This window comes from Apostichopus japonicus, chromosome 11 (genome assembly GCF_037975245.1).
Source record: "Apostichopus japonicus isolate 1M-3 chromosome 11, ASM3797524v1, whole genome shotgun sequence".
Classification (NCBI taxonomy): domain Eukaryota; kingdom Metazoa; phylum Echinodermata; class Holothuroidea; order Aspidochirotida; family Stichopodidae; genus Apostichopus; species Apostichopus japonicus.
The window spans coordinates 18736339-18752983 of NC_092571.1; the positions used below are offsets into that span (position 1 = coordinate 18736339).

General features: G+C 37.1%; 1 protein-coding gene across 1 annotated transcript in view; it reads right to left on the bottom strand.

Annotated features, from left to right (window-relative positions):
• Window positions 1-16645, bottom strand: part of LOC139975681 (chordin-like) — a 39290-nt gene that overhangs the window by 18958 nt on the left and 3687 nt on the right. Inside the window, exon 2 of the mRNA XM_071983790.1 lies at window positions 10494-10594. Within this exon, the coding sequence (XP_071839891.1) occupies window positions 10494-10594 (101 nt within the window). The remainder of the gene's footprint in view (window positions 1-10493; window positions 10595-16645) is intronic.

Genomic DNA, 16645 nt, shown 5'->3' on the forward strand with positions numbered 1-16645 from the left:
TGGGACCGACTTAATACCCTTACCAACGACGTTTGCACAATGTCATATGTTGTCCATGTCTAAATGTTAACTTGTTCCTTTAAAGAGCACAATGTCATATGTTGTCCATGTCTAAATGTTAACTTGTTCCTTTAAAGAGCACAATGTCATATGTTGTCCATGTCTAAATGTTAACTTGTTCGTTTAAAGAGCACGATGTCATATGTTGTCCATGTCTAAATGTTAACTTGTTCCTTTAAAGAGCACGATGTCATATGTGGGTGAGTAATGACTGCAAATCTCTCTTGTCTAAACTCGAGATGAAGACAACTAGAAAGACGATAAATCATCTGCATCCTCATCTTTTGATATTCGTGAAACAAGAGCCATGAAGTACTGCATGCTCAAGGAATATTGATGAATTAATCTCGGAATATAACAGCCTACCCTTACATCATTTTGTGGTTTATATCCACCAATCAAACCAAAGCCTTGTCGAATTTTGCTGCTGTAACTGTAAGATAAACATAAACTACAGTTAAGCTCAGCGAAGTCACTGCACCAAGTCACTAAACAAGCACTATAGGGTAACACATCTTACCTACAAGAGCCAATTTGATGGTGACAGCTCAGATGGGTTACGACACCTTGAACGCCGCTGAGCGTGACAGCATGAGCCGTGAGGTACGGACAAGCATTCCACCAAGTCACGATAGTGAAGAAATGGGGGAATTGACCTGTTGTTAAACGGAATCTGTCCCATTGACAAGGGTGGTGGTGGTGAAGCGATATATATCGCTACTGCTCCAGGCAAGAAGAACTTGGCAATATCATTTTTTTTTTTGGCTATAGGGCCACTTTGGAAATACTATCCTTAAATTTACCGCAAGTTTAACGTTAAACATCAACGTTAGGTCATGATTTAAAACACTTGGGAATAGCTCACGGCTCATTTCTGTGACAAGAGAACAGTTAAAGATTGATCCATTACATTCAACACGTTTTTCTTCTTATTGGGTGCACGCATGCATACTTCAGCCTATGCTTATATATATATTTATATGTTGTACAGTAGGCTACGACTCAACAACTATTTCTGTCTTTGGGAAACTACTTGATATTGGCAATGATCATAGGCGCGTCACACTCACCCAAAGAAGCAAAACGATTGCACATTAAATGAACAGAGAAAATATTGCAAGGACAATATAATGGAAAACGATCGTTTAGACTAGTTCATTGTCAAAATAGGTTGAAATTTATTCTCACGGCAAAGAAATATTAGCCTCAAGTCATAAGATTGATACAAACGGGTTTTTAATTCTTAAAACCAGACTGACGAGAAGTGCTAACTTTCTTACGATTGCGTATCTCTTTTAGTTTCTTCGGTAAACGACTGGATGATCTAGGCTCCACGAGAATCATTTTCTCACGAGGGTCCTCGCACTCTTAGGTTTTTTTCATATGTGACCTGCTCTATAATCAGATATTAACCCAACCGACCAAATGTCTACATTTTCTAAGCCTCGGGCAAACTTAATTCAAGCGTCCATTCACAAGTATTTTTAACACAAGGCTCTCTATCCTATCATACTAATCAAACGGTGATCTTAAGTTCAAAGATAATCGTAAATTCATTGAATTCAACACGCGACGATGTATATTTCCACTGCACGATACTGAGTGTTTGAGTCGTTGAACTCTTACAATTGACACAAGACAGGCAATTTGACTGTCAAGAAAAACCTCTCGAGGCCAAGGTAATGGGGACAACTTCATATTAAGTTTGCATCACTCGTACTTTCAGCATCATATACTTGAAACATTATCCGTGAAAAAGTAGCTACCTCCAACGAGAATATGGATCAGAAGTCATGACATATTGGTTTGACTTTTGGAATATTCTTGGTGTGTTTTCCTCGACTTTAGTTAAAAGATGTGAGAAGTGAGAAAACGGGAAACATCTGAAAAATCATGTAGAGAATATCGTGTCCGCATTAGATTACAAATATGATAACAATGACACATATTTTTGTTTGAAAGTCAGTCAGCAAAGAAACACGATAAGATTATGTTTTAGTAAGGATATTAATATTTCTCGTCAGAATTACGCCTCTTTGAACTATCGAAATCACTGATTGGTTGTTGCTATGCTACTGAATATTGATTAAGTTCGTATTACCTGTTGTTCATTGTCCCAATTTTAATACACATTAGTCAATCTAACTGAGGCCATGCAATAGGCTCTCTGTGTGGGGTTTAATATACCGTGATGGGTGTTTGTAGTAGGTATTGTAACTATAGTCTGGGTGCATAATATTTGAATTTTATCTATTTACCTTCATTGAACAACACATGTTTCTGTCACATACAGTGACACGCAGTTGATAACTCAATCAATTTTCGTTAAACGTCAACAAATTGTCTCGACATTTCAATGATCACGTGAACTGGTCCAAAGAAAGGCCCTCGTCATAGAACAAATCTGGCCACCTTTGACCTTTTTATTATATTTTTCCGTTACCACCAGTTTTTAATGATAGTCCCAGCATGGCATGCATATCTTATGATAGAATAATTCTTATTTCCAATTTAACTCCTATCGTGTTTGGGTGGACAGCTGATACTGCGTGAGTAGGTTAGGCCTAGGTCCGACTTACTATACTGGACAGATAAATACAGTAAAGGAAAACTAAGAAATATAACCAATTTTATCGTAAATACTTTATTCTGTCGTTTGAATTTACTTTAGACATATAGGGATACACCACATGCGTGTCTTTACTGTAAGATATGGTAGGGCATTCGAAGGAATGTAATCTCATGCTGCAATGTTCTAAAAACATTTATTATGTTCCTATGAGGCTTAAATATAAGGCACACATTCAGTCCGTTTGGGGCCTTTCCAAATGTTCACATATATTCGATATTTTCGATAAGTATCCATTATCTTAAATCTCTCTTATGTAACTGCTTACTTTATGCTAAAAGTTGAAGTCGTTAAATGTCTACATTCGTTTCTCTTTCCCAAACTTTTATTTTTGAAGTGTTTACCGTGGGACCGCAGATGCAGTTTAAAGCGTTATGATAGCAAATCATTGTCATGAACTGATATTTAATTGAAAACCTGTCACTTGAAAAGTATTTCAAGTTTGTTAGCTTTTTATGCTTAATACCAATGTTGATTGGAGAAGCCTGTGCCCAGGTGACTGATTTATGTCACTCCAGTGCTGTGTTAAAATTGTTGTGCAGTTTTTAATTTCATCCGAATTGTCTTTCATGTTTTGCCAGACGATACGAGACACATTAATGACAAAGAAGTGAGCTTTACTGACTGAAATAATGAAGGAAAATAAAATAGAAATAATATGTAATTATTCCCATATTTGGTGGTATCACGGTGTGACTGTCAGTGTTATTTACTGCACATAGCTATAAATGTACGCCATGAAATATATATTACCATTGATTCCACAACATATCTATCATTATTAATAAGAGACCGGGATCACTCAACATTGAATCTATGACACTATAGACATGTAGGTCAATACCTATATTATATAATATTATAATAATATTATGTAATAGAAGAATGACAATCGTGTTTGATAATATTAACGGTAGGGTTTACTTAGAAGATCAACAGACAAACAAAAAATGGATTTGTATATAATAAATCCGTTTCTGTCATACTTTTATAACACAAAATGGACATATGCATATGTGAAGTTTGTCAACAAAGGCCTTGTATTTTCACCCTGCTGTGGTCTACATAATTGTATAGGCGTTTTACATAAATAATGATAGGATTCATTTGCGTATACACAAGAGAGTACATTGTAAGCCATATAGGTTGACACCATGAAAGAATATTACCCAATGTTGTGTTGCAATAGCTCAATCTCAACATACAAATCATATTACGTTAGTAGTGACCATGAAACAATTGCGATAGCAAAATCATTAAGGCCTGGTTAGGCCTAATGTAGCCTATACACTCCATAGGATATAGGATGCACATCCATAGCAGCTTCCTGACAAGACCACATTAAGACTAGTAACACTTAGTCGGCCAAGGCATGCGGTAATCATCCATCGATTAGGTATATATATATATACAGCAGACGTTGATACTCGTTATTGTAAGATGACATTTACATATAGGTGCTTAATGTGATCTGTAGTGACTATAGGGGAAGATGATTTAACGGTATTCTGATTTAATTAACATCAATTCTCGTAACATTAATCCCTTGAGGTGAATGGCGTTCCAAACATCTATAGCACGCAAAGATTATCTGAAGGCCCAGGCGATGAATATATAGGTCTATACCTAGTTTATAGACACAGGACGGTACATAGTTAAGTCAAACTTAAGTTAAGTCTACAGAGCTATTTAGTTACTTAAAAATCCGTTACAATTTCAAGAGTCTTTCATTATCGTGAAATGAAAACATTTCACGATCTCATATTGACGTATTCAAACTCGTGTGTTTCTGTATTCATAAAGATGTAAGGAGTCCAGTGATTGGTTGGGACTCATCTCATAAAGATGTAAGGAGTCCAGTGATTGGTTGGGACTCATCTCATAAAGATGTAAGGAGTCCAGTGATTGGTTGGGACTCATCTCATAAAGATGTAAGGAGTCCAGTGATTGGTTGGGACTCATCTCATAAAGATGTAAGGAGTCCAGTGATTGGTTGGGACTCATCTCATAAAGATGTAAGGAGTCCAGTGATTGGTTGGGACTCATCTCATAAAGATGTAAGGAGTCCAGTGATTGGTTGGGACTCATCTCATAAAGATGTAAGGAGTCCAGTGATTGGTTGGGACTCATCTCATAAAGATGTAAGGAGTCCAGTGATTGGTTGGGACTCATCTCATAAAGATGTAAGGAGTCCAGTGATTGGTTGGGACTCATCTCATAAAGATGTAAGGAGTCCAGTGATTGGTTGGGACTCATCTCATTATCTTGTGAAATTTCGCATAATTTAATTTTTACGAAATATTGCGTTTATCTAGTCTTACGTTCAATAATAGAGAAGGTAAAATGTTCTTTGATAACACTTACAGCTTTAATGCTTCCAGCGAATGTAGGGTACATCGATGGTCTTAGAAAACCGAGTGCAAATTAACATAACAATATCGTTTGTGGTTAACCAACAGATCAACAAACCGGATGAAATAATGGTAGAACTGGGATATTTCAGTAGAAATATTAACTTTGAAATTCCGATCTACTTTTTCGTGATATTATCCAGACACCAACGAAATGTGTCATTTATGTGTGACTGGTCATATCTATCGTAAACATAAGCCTTCATTTATGACAAAAAGAGGAAAACCTTAAAACATTTTATGACTTGTCACAACATTGTAATGAAAATGAGTATGATTAATTGTCGCCTCGCAAAGCGTTGGGATTGGTATGTATAGCCTATATACATCCTCGTTACCATGGTATTGTATGTCAGTGATATGTTTTAAGTTTACAATGTCATTTGGTTATTTCTGATAATCTCAGACGAGAGCGGTAACTTGAGGAGAGGTTTAACTCAACTTCTATCGCCTGTTTTTCCACGATTATTGACGAAACAAGACCACCTGGTGGGCTCAGGCGTTGCTTGATAAGTTACGTTTTTGTTACAATTGAGAACAATAAAACAGATAATCCTAAGTGCAAACACAGTGTATATTGGGTATGATCAATGGCCTACATAGACAACAGATGGATTCGGCAAAAGAAAAATACAAACTCTTACAAAGACACCTGGCCAAGACATTTTTGCCTTTATGCCTACAAGGAGGAATTTGGAATTGGTATAACGATCATCCTTCAATCTTAAGAAACCATTATTGGAAGATTATTGAGTAGTATGCTACAGCATAACTATTAGACATATAGCAACCAATACGTCGCAGAACTGGTTCAAACAGAGATGTTCACAGAGTAACTGACATGTAATAAAGGTTCAATAGTTTTTTTTTATCATTTCGTCTATTGTAATTAAACTAATGGTTTGTAATAAAGTCCTAAGTATGATTAAACCTAAATATAGCACCAACAGACAGAAGTAGAATTGCCCTACTCTAGATTGGTAAAACTACCCAGTCCGTTGAGAATGCATGTTGCCTTTAAATTAAAAAATTAACAACCTAACATATATGTTCCCGCCATCAAAAGTGAGACTTTTTGTCGCCAGCCTAAAAACACCTGAAAAATTTTTCACTGCCGTTTATACAATTAATGCATGATGTGTTTTCAAATGAACCAAGCCCAAATGAGTTGCAAACATGTATAGTTTAAGAAACCACCCAAAGTGGAAACTCCATCTACATATGTATGTATGTCTACATATAGAAGGTTTCGCCTTGGTGCTGGGTAAAGCTTTGACGGAGATAACAATCGATTTCCTTCAAACACATAGTTAAGCTAAGTACCATCTTTTCTCCCTTTTCTTTATCTTTTTTTTTTTATAGAACCCGTTTGGTTGTACTCCTATGGTTTCCTTAGTTCCTTGATTATATAGTACCTCCAGGCAAGTCAAGATATGGCCTCTCGTATCCATGGAAACACTTAACACCCTGTTAAGTTTTATCATCTTTTACATCGGTTGAAGCGCTTAACACCACACACAACACCTCAAGACACTTACATTCATCAAATGGCTAAAATAATATGTACAAATGGAAGCCTTACAGTGATTATCTCTCAATGGATACTGAGGGGTTTTTTTCTATTGGAAACAATGCAGACTACCATAATAATTTAACGCTACTCCTAATTCGGAAGACTTTGGAATTATAAAGATAAGTTGAAGAAAAGGACTAAGCGGGTCCACTCCTCCAAGAGTTACTTTGCTGCCCAGGCATAAATCGCATTTAATCCCCGTTGCTTTTGTACATCCGTCGTCTTAAATTAGCCATATTGCCAACTGGTGATGTCCGCAATATGAGCTGTCAATGATGGAAGCAGCCTGGACATTCTTCCACACTGATCAAATCAAACTAATGTAGATGAAATGCTACGGCTAGGATATAGTGCAACCTCCATGGAACGTTATAGGAGCCTAGCCTTACATTCTAATCAGTCCGAGCAAAACACCCTTATGGGCAGTGTGAGGAAATTGATAAACAACAGTGCTCCCTCGGGTCAGTAAAGAGTTTCTCTTTAAATATTATACCTAATGGGGCGCATGCGCATGCGTGCACGTCTTTCTGAATTCAGCAACGCCTGCAAGAGTTCATCAGTTATATCAGGATAAATCAATTGCATTTATCCTTCACGTGGGGTGCTAACTGTTTGTGCCCCGTATTCAAATGAACAAAATCGTTGTCGTATTATACAGTATCTCTTTTCTTGCACTGAGACCAAACGGGTGGTTTTTAAAAATTCCTTGTATTTTATTGACAAGCACACATCCATTCTTAGTATGGGGTATGATCCTTGCGACTGTACAATGTTCCATTTTTAAACATTCTTTTTGGTTCATGTTTCATCACAAATGCCACATAAAATCAGTGATTAAGCGATGATGGAAATCCAAAACACCTGAGTTTTTGTTTTCATTGCAGTTTCCGAAGACCTTTATGGTACTGTTTCTTCGCCTAGACAGTATAGCTTATACAGGGAACCATTTGTAGTTACGTCATCTAGTAGTATGTCCGATAACCAAGTAATTAAAAAAAGTATTTCAATTTATCGTTTTGGGGCACTGATTTAAAATATGTACATGGGGACGATGGGACCAGTGTTTAGGCATTGGCAAGATAAAGGGAAGGAGAAGGATTTTAAAGCAGTCTCTGTAAACAAAAAAGAATTAGAACAAAAATGGCCTCATTATCGATAATTCAATTAGCAGAAATCATTGGAAACCTTTGGTTAATTCATTTAATATACATGATGTAGATTGTTAGAAACTTGTAGAGCCCGAGATGGGAATCTGTGCCACTCTAAGTGCCGAGGAGGCCCGAGTAATATACCCTAATGGGCCATATATGGGTTGTATGTTCACAAGCAGGCCACGTGCGTACTTGTTAGGAGCCGGCTGGATTGCTACTCGTAACCCGTCGGCCATTTCCTTCCATGGTAATACACCCCTCACCCTCATATACGTAATGGCGTTTACCACTAAGCAACTGAACACTTTCTGTTAGCGCGCGCCGAATTTCGTGTAGCAGAAAACAGGTCAAACGATAAGAATGTTAGAATAAGCTATGCCAACAGTTATAAACCCTCTTGGATTGATCTTTAAATCTTGTCCCATCTCTCTGACGTAATCAAAAGGATATGTTTGAAGCCTGTTGCTAGTGTTAGGAAGCTTGTATATGGAAGCGGATTATGAAACAAAAATCGGTCTCACATCGACCACCCACAATCAAGGCTTTTTTAAACCCAGTGGAAAAGCTAATTCCACTCTGACCCTCCCTCTTGGTCTTTTAAGGTAGTCGGAAGCTTTCTGGAATTTTTCTTTGGAAATGGAGACATTGTTTAGCAGATAACATGGCCTGTATTCACCGTCCCATCTGAATACATGCTTACAATTGCCCGTAGGCTCGTTCTTTATAGTACAACACTCATCCAAACTTTCAACAACCGAAGGATAAATCGTTTTCTCTTTGTCATTTTTATCGCCTTTTTAAAAACCCATTGTGAACACGTTTCTTACAAAGTAAGAATACCAAAGAACTCAAAAGAGAGAGAGAGAGAGGGAGAGAAAACGGTGACTCGTGAAGGAACATTCTAATTTGCTACTTATCTTTAAAGAGGGCTATTGTTGCATTATAATGTGACGAAGATACGTAAATTACTCTGTAGGATCAAAGAGAGATTTGAAGTGAATTCGGCGTTCAATACTTTCCAACAGTGTTTGGAAGAAGAAGGCGATTAGAGCTAATGAGCACCAAATTCGTTGTTAAGTAGGTATATGGTTATGAGTGACACGATCTCTTACCTGCAATACCAAAACCTCAGACGCTTCATCTTAACAAATCCTTTCTTGCGGTTAACAAAAATAAATTGATAAGACTTTCCGGAAGGAAAGATAATCGACCAAAGATTTATTGCTGAGAAATCCCGAAAAGTTTTAATTGGTAAATTTTACCCACAAATGACATAACAATATAATGCGACTAGTGTTGATGGTTTAGTGTCGATGCGTAACTTTAACAAGGTTATCAGTGTTGGTTGGCAGAGTGACCACATTAATAGTCTTCTTCGGTCAGTCGTTGTTGGTAAGGTGACAATTCTAACATAATTTGGTTTATTTCACAGATAAATAGTAAGAGGAGGAATGGGGGTGGGGGAGGTGCAAATGCGATGTTTTCAAACTATGTGGTTTTCCGAATTTTAACCTTTATAATTCACATCAGCTTCATAAATTACTACAACCACGTTAGTGTTTACTTTCAACAGAGCTTCAAACAGCTCCAATGTCCTAACAGCTCCAATGTCCTAACAGCTCCTATGTCCTAACAGCTCCTATGTCCTAACAGCTCCTATGTCCTAACAGCTCCTATGTCCTAACAGCTCCTATGCCCTACCCACTCTTTTCCTTGATGTGTTCATTCCCTGTTGCCCCCTTTATTCGTCACTGAATGGCGGCAGCACTTTTTAGCGAATTATGTTAGCTTTTCTCATTTTTTTTTGTTTCGTAACTCAAACCGTTCATTTTATAAAAAATATAAATCATATCATACCCATGGCATACCTTCGTTCCGACGTAAATTGCTCAGAAAAGATTTCATTTATTGGGTGATGTGCACAAGTAATCTTTCTAACCAATGAAAAATGCATCACATGTATCATATTCGTTAACATGTTCTGAAGCAAAAGTTACAAATTTTGCCCAAATGTAGTGGAAGTATAATTTAGAAATATCCTTTATGAAGGAATTCCCACGGGAATTCTGCGGTGGATTTACTTCTTATGTTTTTTCATATTTAAGGGTCGTGCCAACCTGTTGACGAAGCACAAGTGGCCTGCGGAGCCGCACCACGGGGCGGATGAATCTTCACAGCAAATAACTTCGTGATACTGCGGTGAATACACACATGGAATGAGCTGAGGGCCTTCAACACCACACAGAGCACTCCTTGACGTCTGCTTAATTTTTGCACTTCAAATATTGAAAACTAAAAACCCACTAGAGGCCAGCTTCATATAGGCCATAATGAGACAAAAACAGTTTGTAATGAAAGGAGCTATCTTATGATGAAACTAGGCGAGAATAATATGGAATGGAATTTTATTACTTTAGCAACGGTAATGGAATGTACACTGAATGTACAGGTTAAATCTGGGGAAATTAACAAACATTAACGCGCGTACTTCTTAGACTATACATTTTGGACCAATTGTGCCAAAACAAGGAGACAGTATTTGCTTGGGATATGCACATAAGATGTTAACGGTGAAAATAAGAATTGATATTACTTGGCATTGATCTCAAACTAGTTTTGTTTTGGTGATGGAAGTGGAGGGTGCAGGGAATGAGATATATGTCACTTACCGGTATACACTCACACAGCATACAGACCATCTCACCGATGTTGTCAAAAAACGGGTGCCATGTTTCTTCTAAGTTAAAGTACTCATCTCCGAACGTGCAGCCTTTAATGAAAGAAACATATTTTAAATTAGTAAAGGAAGCCTTTAATAAATCAACTGTCGTGATGATATTTTCAAGTGGAAATCACATGAGTGATACTAAACAAATACGACAATCAAGTGCTTTATAACGAAGAGACAAGGTGGTGCAGCATTTTCTTCCTAACCTGATATTTTCATCCTTTGAAGAAGTTATAAATTATGAAGTTATTCACCTTTCTTGTGAAATGCATCTGAAGGTTATAACGGTCCAGGGAAAGGTCAAATGGTCAAGCATAGTGAGGTTTCCTCTGGTTTCGTCAATTGAAATTGCAATCAAATTGTTAAGTTCCTTTTTAATTGATTCGAAATAACTGATTTGATAAAGGGCTTCTTTTATTTTACAGGATCTTTAACTTCTTCTGAAGTTGAAACAGCTATATTTAGTGAATTCATTTATCATTGTTTCTGATATGACCTTCGACCCTGCAGGTACAAATAACATCCTTAATTACAACTTGGGAAAATTTTTCGTCTGTTTTACAGAAAACATCAAAGTACAACAAAATTGGTTTCTTTTATTCCTATACAGTCCTGCGGTTTGCGTGTAAACTTCAAAACAAGTTAAATGTCAAAATGGTAGAGTCTATATCATCATTTTTCACTCGGAGAATTGTAAAATCAAACTTGGGAAAAACGATGTCCCATAAATCACTAACTATTTAACAGTTACGACCGAGTAGAACTGGGTCAGCCGTGTCCAACTGAGGGGTAAGCTATGTATGCAAGACATCCGCAAAACGGTCAGAAGAAATATGCTATATAGCGGCGGGGAAAGGTGAGGGAATTCTGACCCACATAAGGGTATTTGATGTCGAAGGTACTTAAAGGAAGTGAATGTTGTTGATGATTTATTTCATTCCAATGCGCAATTCGTAGTTGGTCATTATATCGCGAGTCTGTGACAAGTTGGGCAGTTACTTGTCCAGACAAAGTACACATGTATCTATCCTATTGTGATTAATATCTTTATTTAAAGGTTAAGTCTATTTCTATGAGTCATACGGAGACGGAGTTTGCGCAGTATCCATCCAGAAAACGACGCTGCTGTAATGAGATGACGTAATGGTTACTCGATCTAAATCATTTTTATTTCATAAAAAAAATGTAATTGACAAGAATGGTGTTGTTTTATATTTTAAACTGCAATTTATTTAGAAGGAATAATTTATAGAAGATAAAATGGTTTAACCAAGTATGGTATTGGAGCCATAAATAATATATCTTTATGTAACATAAACACAAAAGTGCTAAAAAAACGTCCCTTAAAATTTTAGAGCACAAAGTGCATTGTTAGTGTACTGTATTAAATTTAAAACAAATGTTCCATATTTTGAGAGAAATTTTGGAACTTTTCCATGCAAACCTTAAAATTAAGGGTTGTTTCGGTTCGGTGAAAACATCCGATATTTCAAATCAAATAATCGCCAAACCTTGCAAGGAATCAGTCGTTTTATTTATTCCGTCGAGTTACTGGGTGTACTTTTGACATCCCACTCGGGACGTGCAGAAACCACAATAACACCTAAAACTAACTTGTCAGTTGAACTTTACACTAACTCGATAAGTCATCTAATAATAATAGAAACCTTACTTATAATCATACTCAACATTGGCAACTTGAAAGTGAACGATGAATAATTTGCGTTTTCCAGGGTAACCTTAAACTGTCTGCAGAGGATAAATATCTAAATACTGAGTCAGTTAACTAAGTTCATGTTTTGATCTGGCGACAGTTTTTATGGCGTTGGCCCAAACATTTTCCCTTGAGGTAGGGAATGATCGTGAAAGTAAAACTAGAAATAATTATCGAATAGCGCTTTTTTAATTGATGTGCACGGATCTCGAATTCGATATTACTCTTCCTGTATAGGAAATGATGTGCTCTTGGGTGCAGTCAACATTGTACGAAACTTATAAACTTCTCTAAGGTCGAAGCAGGAAACTTATGATGACGTCATCCTAATATTTAGAAAGAGACACTTCTTTACAAATTAGACGTTTTCATTAGTTGTTCATTTATTTATCATTATGACAGTAAGCTTTACAGGTTTGATTCCACATTTTAGTAGTATGCGTCAAAGTTTTCCTGCTAGACAAAGGTCAAAGTGTACATGCTAGCCAAAGGTTAAAGTTTACATGCTAGCCAAAGGTCGTGTTCCAAAAACCATGGGCGGTTTAAAATTGGTGCTATCTATAGTTTGTAGAATATGTTTAGGATTTCCGTCCCCAAACGCCCTGCCCCCCCCCCCTGTACAGGACGCCATCTCCCCGTGCAGAGCGACTGGCAGATATGTTAGGTTTCAAGTTCGTTACTCCTAGCTTGTATTTCAGTCCCCTGTTGCCATGTTGCAATTATACTAGTATTTTATGTATGGATTCTCTGATGACAGCAAACATTGTCGTTATCTCCATGTGTTATACTGAGGTCAAGGGGTCAAGTTCCCACCCTGAGTGCGATTTGAGACTAAAACTGATAACCTTTGCCATTCAATCGTTTTCTCAGTGGGAACATTTCATCGCCGTTAGGTTGAAACATTCTTAGGAAATGCAGAGGAAATGTTCCTTCAATATTTGCCCCGACCTTCTCGTCATCACTATTTCACATATATCAATTTCGCCTTAAAATCATACTGGTATACATTCGGCTTTATATTAAAGGCTTCACATACCGTATACCTTTTCGCAAGACGGTAAGAGACATCACGAGAAAAATATGTTGCTTTTACAGTCCCCGCCCCACCCAACTTCTCATTGTGGTTGGTTGGTATCCGTATTTTCTTTGCGTGTGAAAACGGTCAATGTTTTTGTTGTATTCACTGACGCGCAAAACCATTTCTGTTTATAGACTGAAATTTCAATAACAGTTGTTCTTTATAACGCGTTTAAAATATTTCTTTTCGCGCTTAATGTTTATATTTATGAGCCTCATGACCAAACATACATCAAGCTTGCCCGGCTTCAAGCAGACTGCAGGGATTTATACTTGTTCAAGTTATGGGGCTTTGGGTCGCTGTAAGTAAATATGGCTTGATAAACATATATATATATATATATATATATATATATATATATATATATATATATATATATATATATATATATATATATATATATATATATATATATATATTTATATATATATATACACGGAACAAGGATACAGAGATGGAGAGAGTGTTTCAAGCATCCAAGATTAAAGTTTAATGCAGAGCAATCTTGAACGGAAAACTCGTAAACCATTCAACATGGCGACAAAACATTGCGTCTTCAAATGTTTGACAATGTTTCTGGTTTCGAAAGCGTAGATAAATAAGCAGATCACGTGACTACAAGAGGAGACAATCTGCCGTGAACTCGGCCTACAAACTTACTTGCGTAGTATCATGCTTATGAAACGTAACTGCAGCGGCTACGGAGACCAGAGGCCCGTTGATAATAATTGAGGCCGTTTCCTGTGGTTTCACTCTTTATCTTGACATTGTTTCCATTACTTAAAGGTGGCGGGTCGCTCTACTCGTAGGTAGGCCTTATGACTTAAATGTCTCCAGGGTAAGGCTATGTAGGTAACTGCGCATATATGATTACGGAACACACGTTTGGAATGGGTAAGGATGAAAACAGTATTAGTTTACAGAATTCTGGGTTGTGCAATAAAAGCTCTCATCGTAACGAGATGGCCGACCATGGCACATTAATAACAGACGTAGAGGTATACGCCGCGCAACTGATATAACCATTGGAACTTTGACAAAATGAATATTGGTAACTTATGGAGGAATTCAGTCCGACAGTAATGGTGATACATAGGCCACTCACCTGTTCGGCTTTCTGAGGGAAGAAAGTTGTCAACCGTTATTGTGCAAAAAGAACCTCCTATGCGAGATGAAAACATGATTAGGGTACAGAGGAAGACGAAGCCGAAAGGGACACGGAAGGCATCCATCTTTGTAAGTTTATTGATGAACATCCTATCGGCTATGGTAACATATGGGACCAGTTCCGCAAAATCCAATACAACTAAACATATAAATAATATAAATGGAAGGTGGGGTGGCACATAGCAATGTATCCAGCCTTCAACTGACCTCACCGACCTAACGCACCATGTATTGCACGCGAGTCACAGCAATGGGTGGGACGCACACACGGAACTTCCCGCCCATAACTTAGTGGGGTTCAGGTGTCATCAAAACGGAAATCTGTCACTTTTGATTGCAATCACAGGCCGTTAAAAGCGACGTGAGTGCAGCCGTTGTTATGGCTTCCCACCGTTCAGGGTCTAACTCCCGATTCAGGCCAAGTACATCGATCGCGTTCTAACGGGCCCGATACAAGGTAAACATTAATGAACGTGCTTGATATTGTTTCTGCGGGAGACATTCCACTTGTTTTACTTCTTCCCATATAGGTTTCCCGGGTCAGTATACACTTACTGTAGTAAATGAGGCATGTACTAACACCTATAGGAAAAGTATGAGTAAACACACCGACAGGAGGACAAACTGACACACGCATTCCTTGAATTATGCAAGATATTGTACAGACAACACGTGACCCGGTCAGTAGCCTATAAGTTAACACTAATCTTCAGTACATGCGCGATTCCACCAAGAAATTATTCACAACTGATAAAGGCCTTGGTACCATGTATATATGACATGAGTTTAAAAAGTTCTCCATTCCCGTAAGAAATGCTGGACTGTGAAATTATACTGGCATAAATCCCCCAAATCGAACCAAAGCATTAAACACATGTAATTGTATTGCGGTAACATTCACTGGACTGGTCAACATGAGTTTTACAAGGTTGCATCACCGATATTGTTCAATCATATCAGCAACTTGAATCAGGTATAGTCCACCACACTTCTCTCTGAACTCACATATGTGCATAGAAAGCCGAAAACATCATTTATTTGTATAGCATGTTTAATGCTAAGGATAAAAAATACATCAATAAATACATATAAAGTAGCTCAGTTGAGTTTTATATTCAATATAACGCATCCAATTGCTAACTTGAGATATAATGTTTTCGATATTTGAGTCAGATCATGATCTGCCATTAGTCCAAGTCGTGATGTCACAGAGCCACTTCCAGGTAAAAACAAATGTTTTTCTTTACAATTGTTACACATTTTTCTAAATGAAAACACAATTTTTGTTCATTAAAATCATTGTCAATTTGTAACTGATACGTAGAACTTTGATATTTCAACAAAGAAATCCCAGATACTACACCCAATGAGGAAAACAGTTGAAGGAAAAAATAAACACATTAAATTCCAGTCACAAGTGGTGGCTCTGTGTTGTCATGTTAGACTTATACTTCAAAGTCTTCTTACATACAGAAGGAGCGTGAAAGCAATGATATCTTAAAAAAGGAAGATGAGCTTTGAAAGCTTTTTGGTGGAGTCATTTATCTTTGGCTTCCCTATCATTCATATATCATTGAAAATTCTAGAGTTTATCTATCCTTTAATGATTCTTGATAAACTAGCAGTAAAAGTCATCATGATTGACATCTCTCCCCCTTTAAACTTGTCTATTTGACAGATTAGAAAATCATGTTCTTTCTCTGTAAACCTTTCTAAATAAACTGGCAAATGTACACAATCATACCAGTTCATATTAATTTTAACTAATTAAATATAATGTTTTTTGAGACTCCCTTAAACCTTCTCTCTTTGACAGATTAGAAAACCATGATTTTCCCCCAAAACCATGTTTTTAAATATACTTTCAAATGTAGATCATGGTATTGAATACACTGCAAAATATTTCGTAAGTGGTGGAAAATAAACCTGGGTGATAGTCAAGTGATTACATGATCTATATACTGCACAAACTTTCATACAGAAGTGGATTTGAGTTTTCCTGTTATACTTCTAATGCTTAATTATTTTGATAACATATGCCAGGAGTAAGACATATACCGTTGCACTTGTAACAGCTTTGTAAAGGCAACTATGTGTAAAATATGTAGGAAATCAGGCGTAAGCATATGCAGAT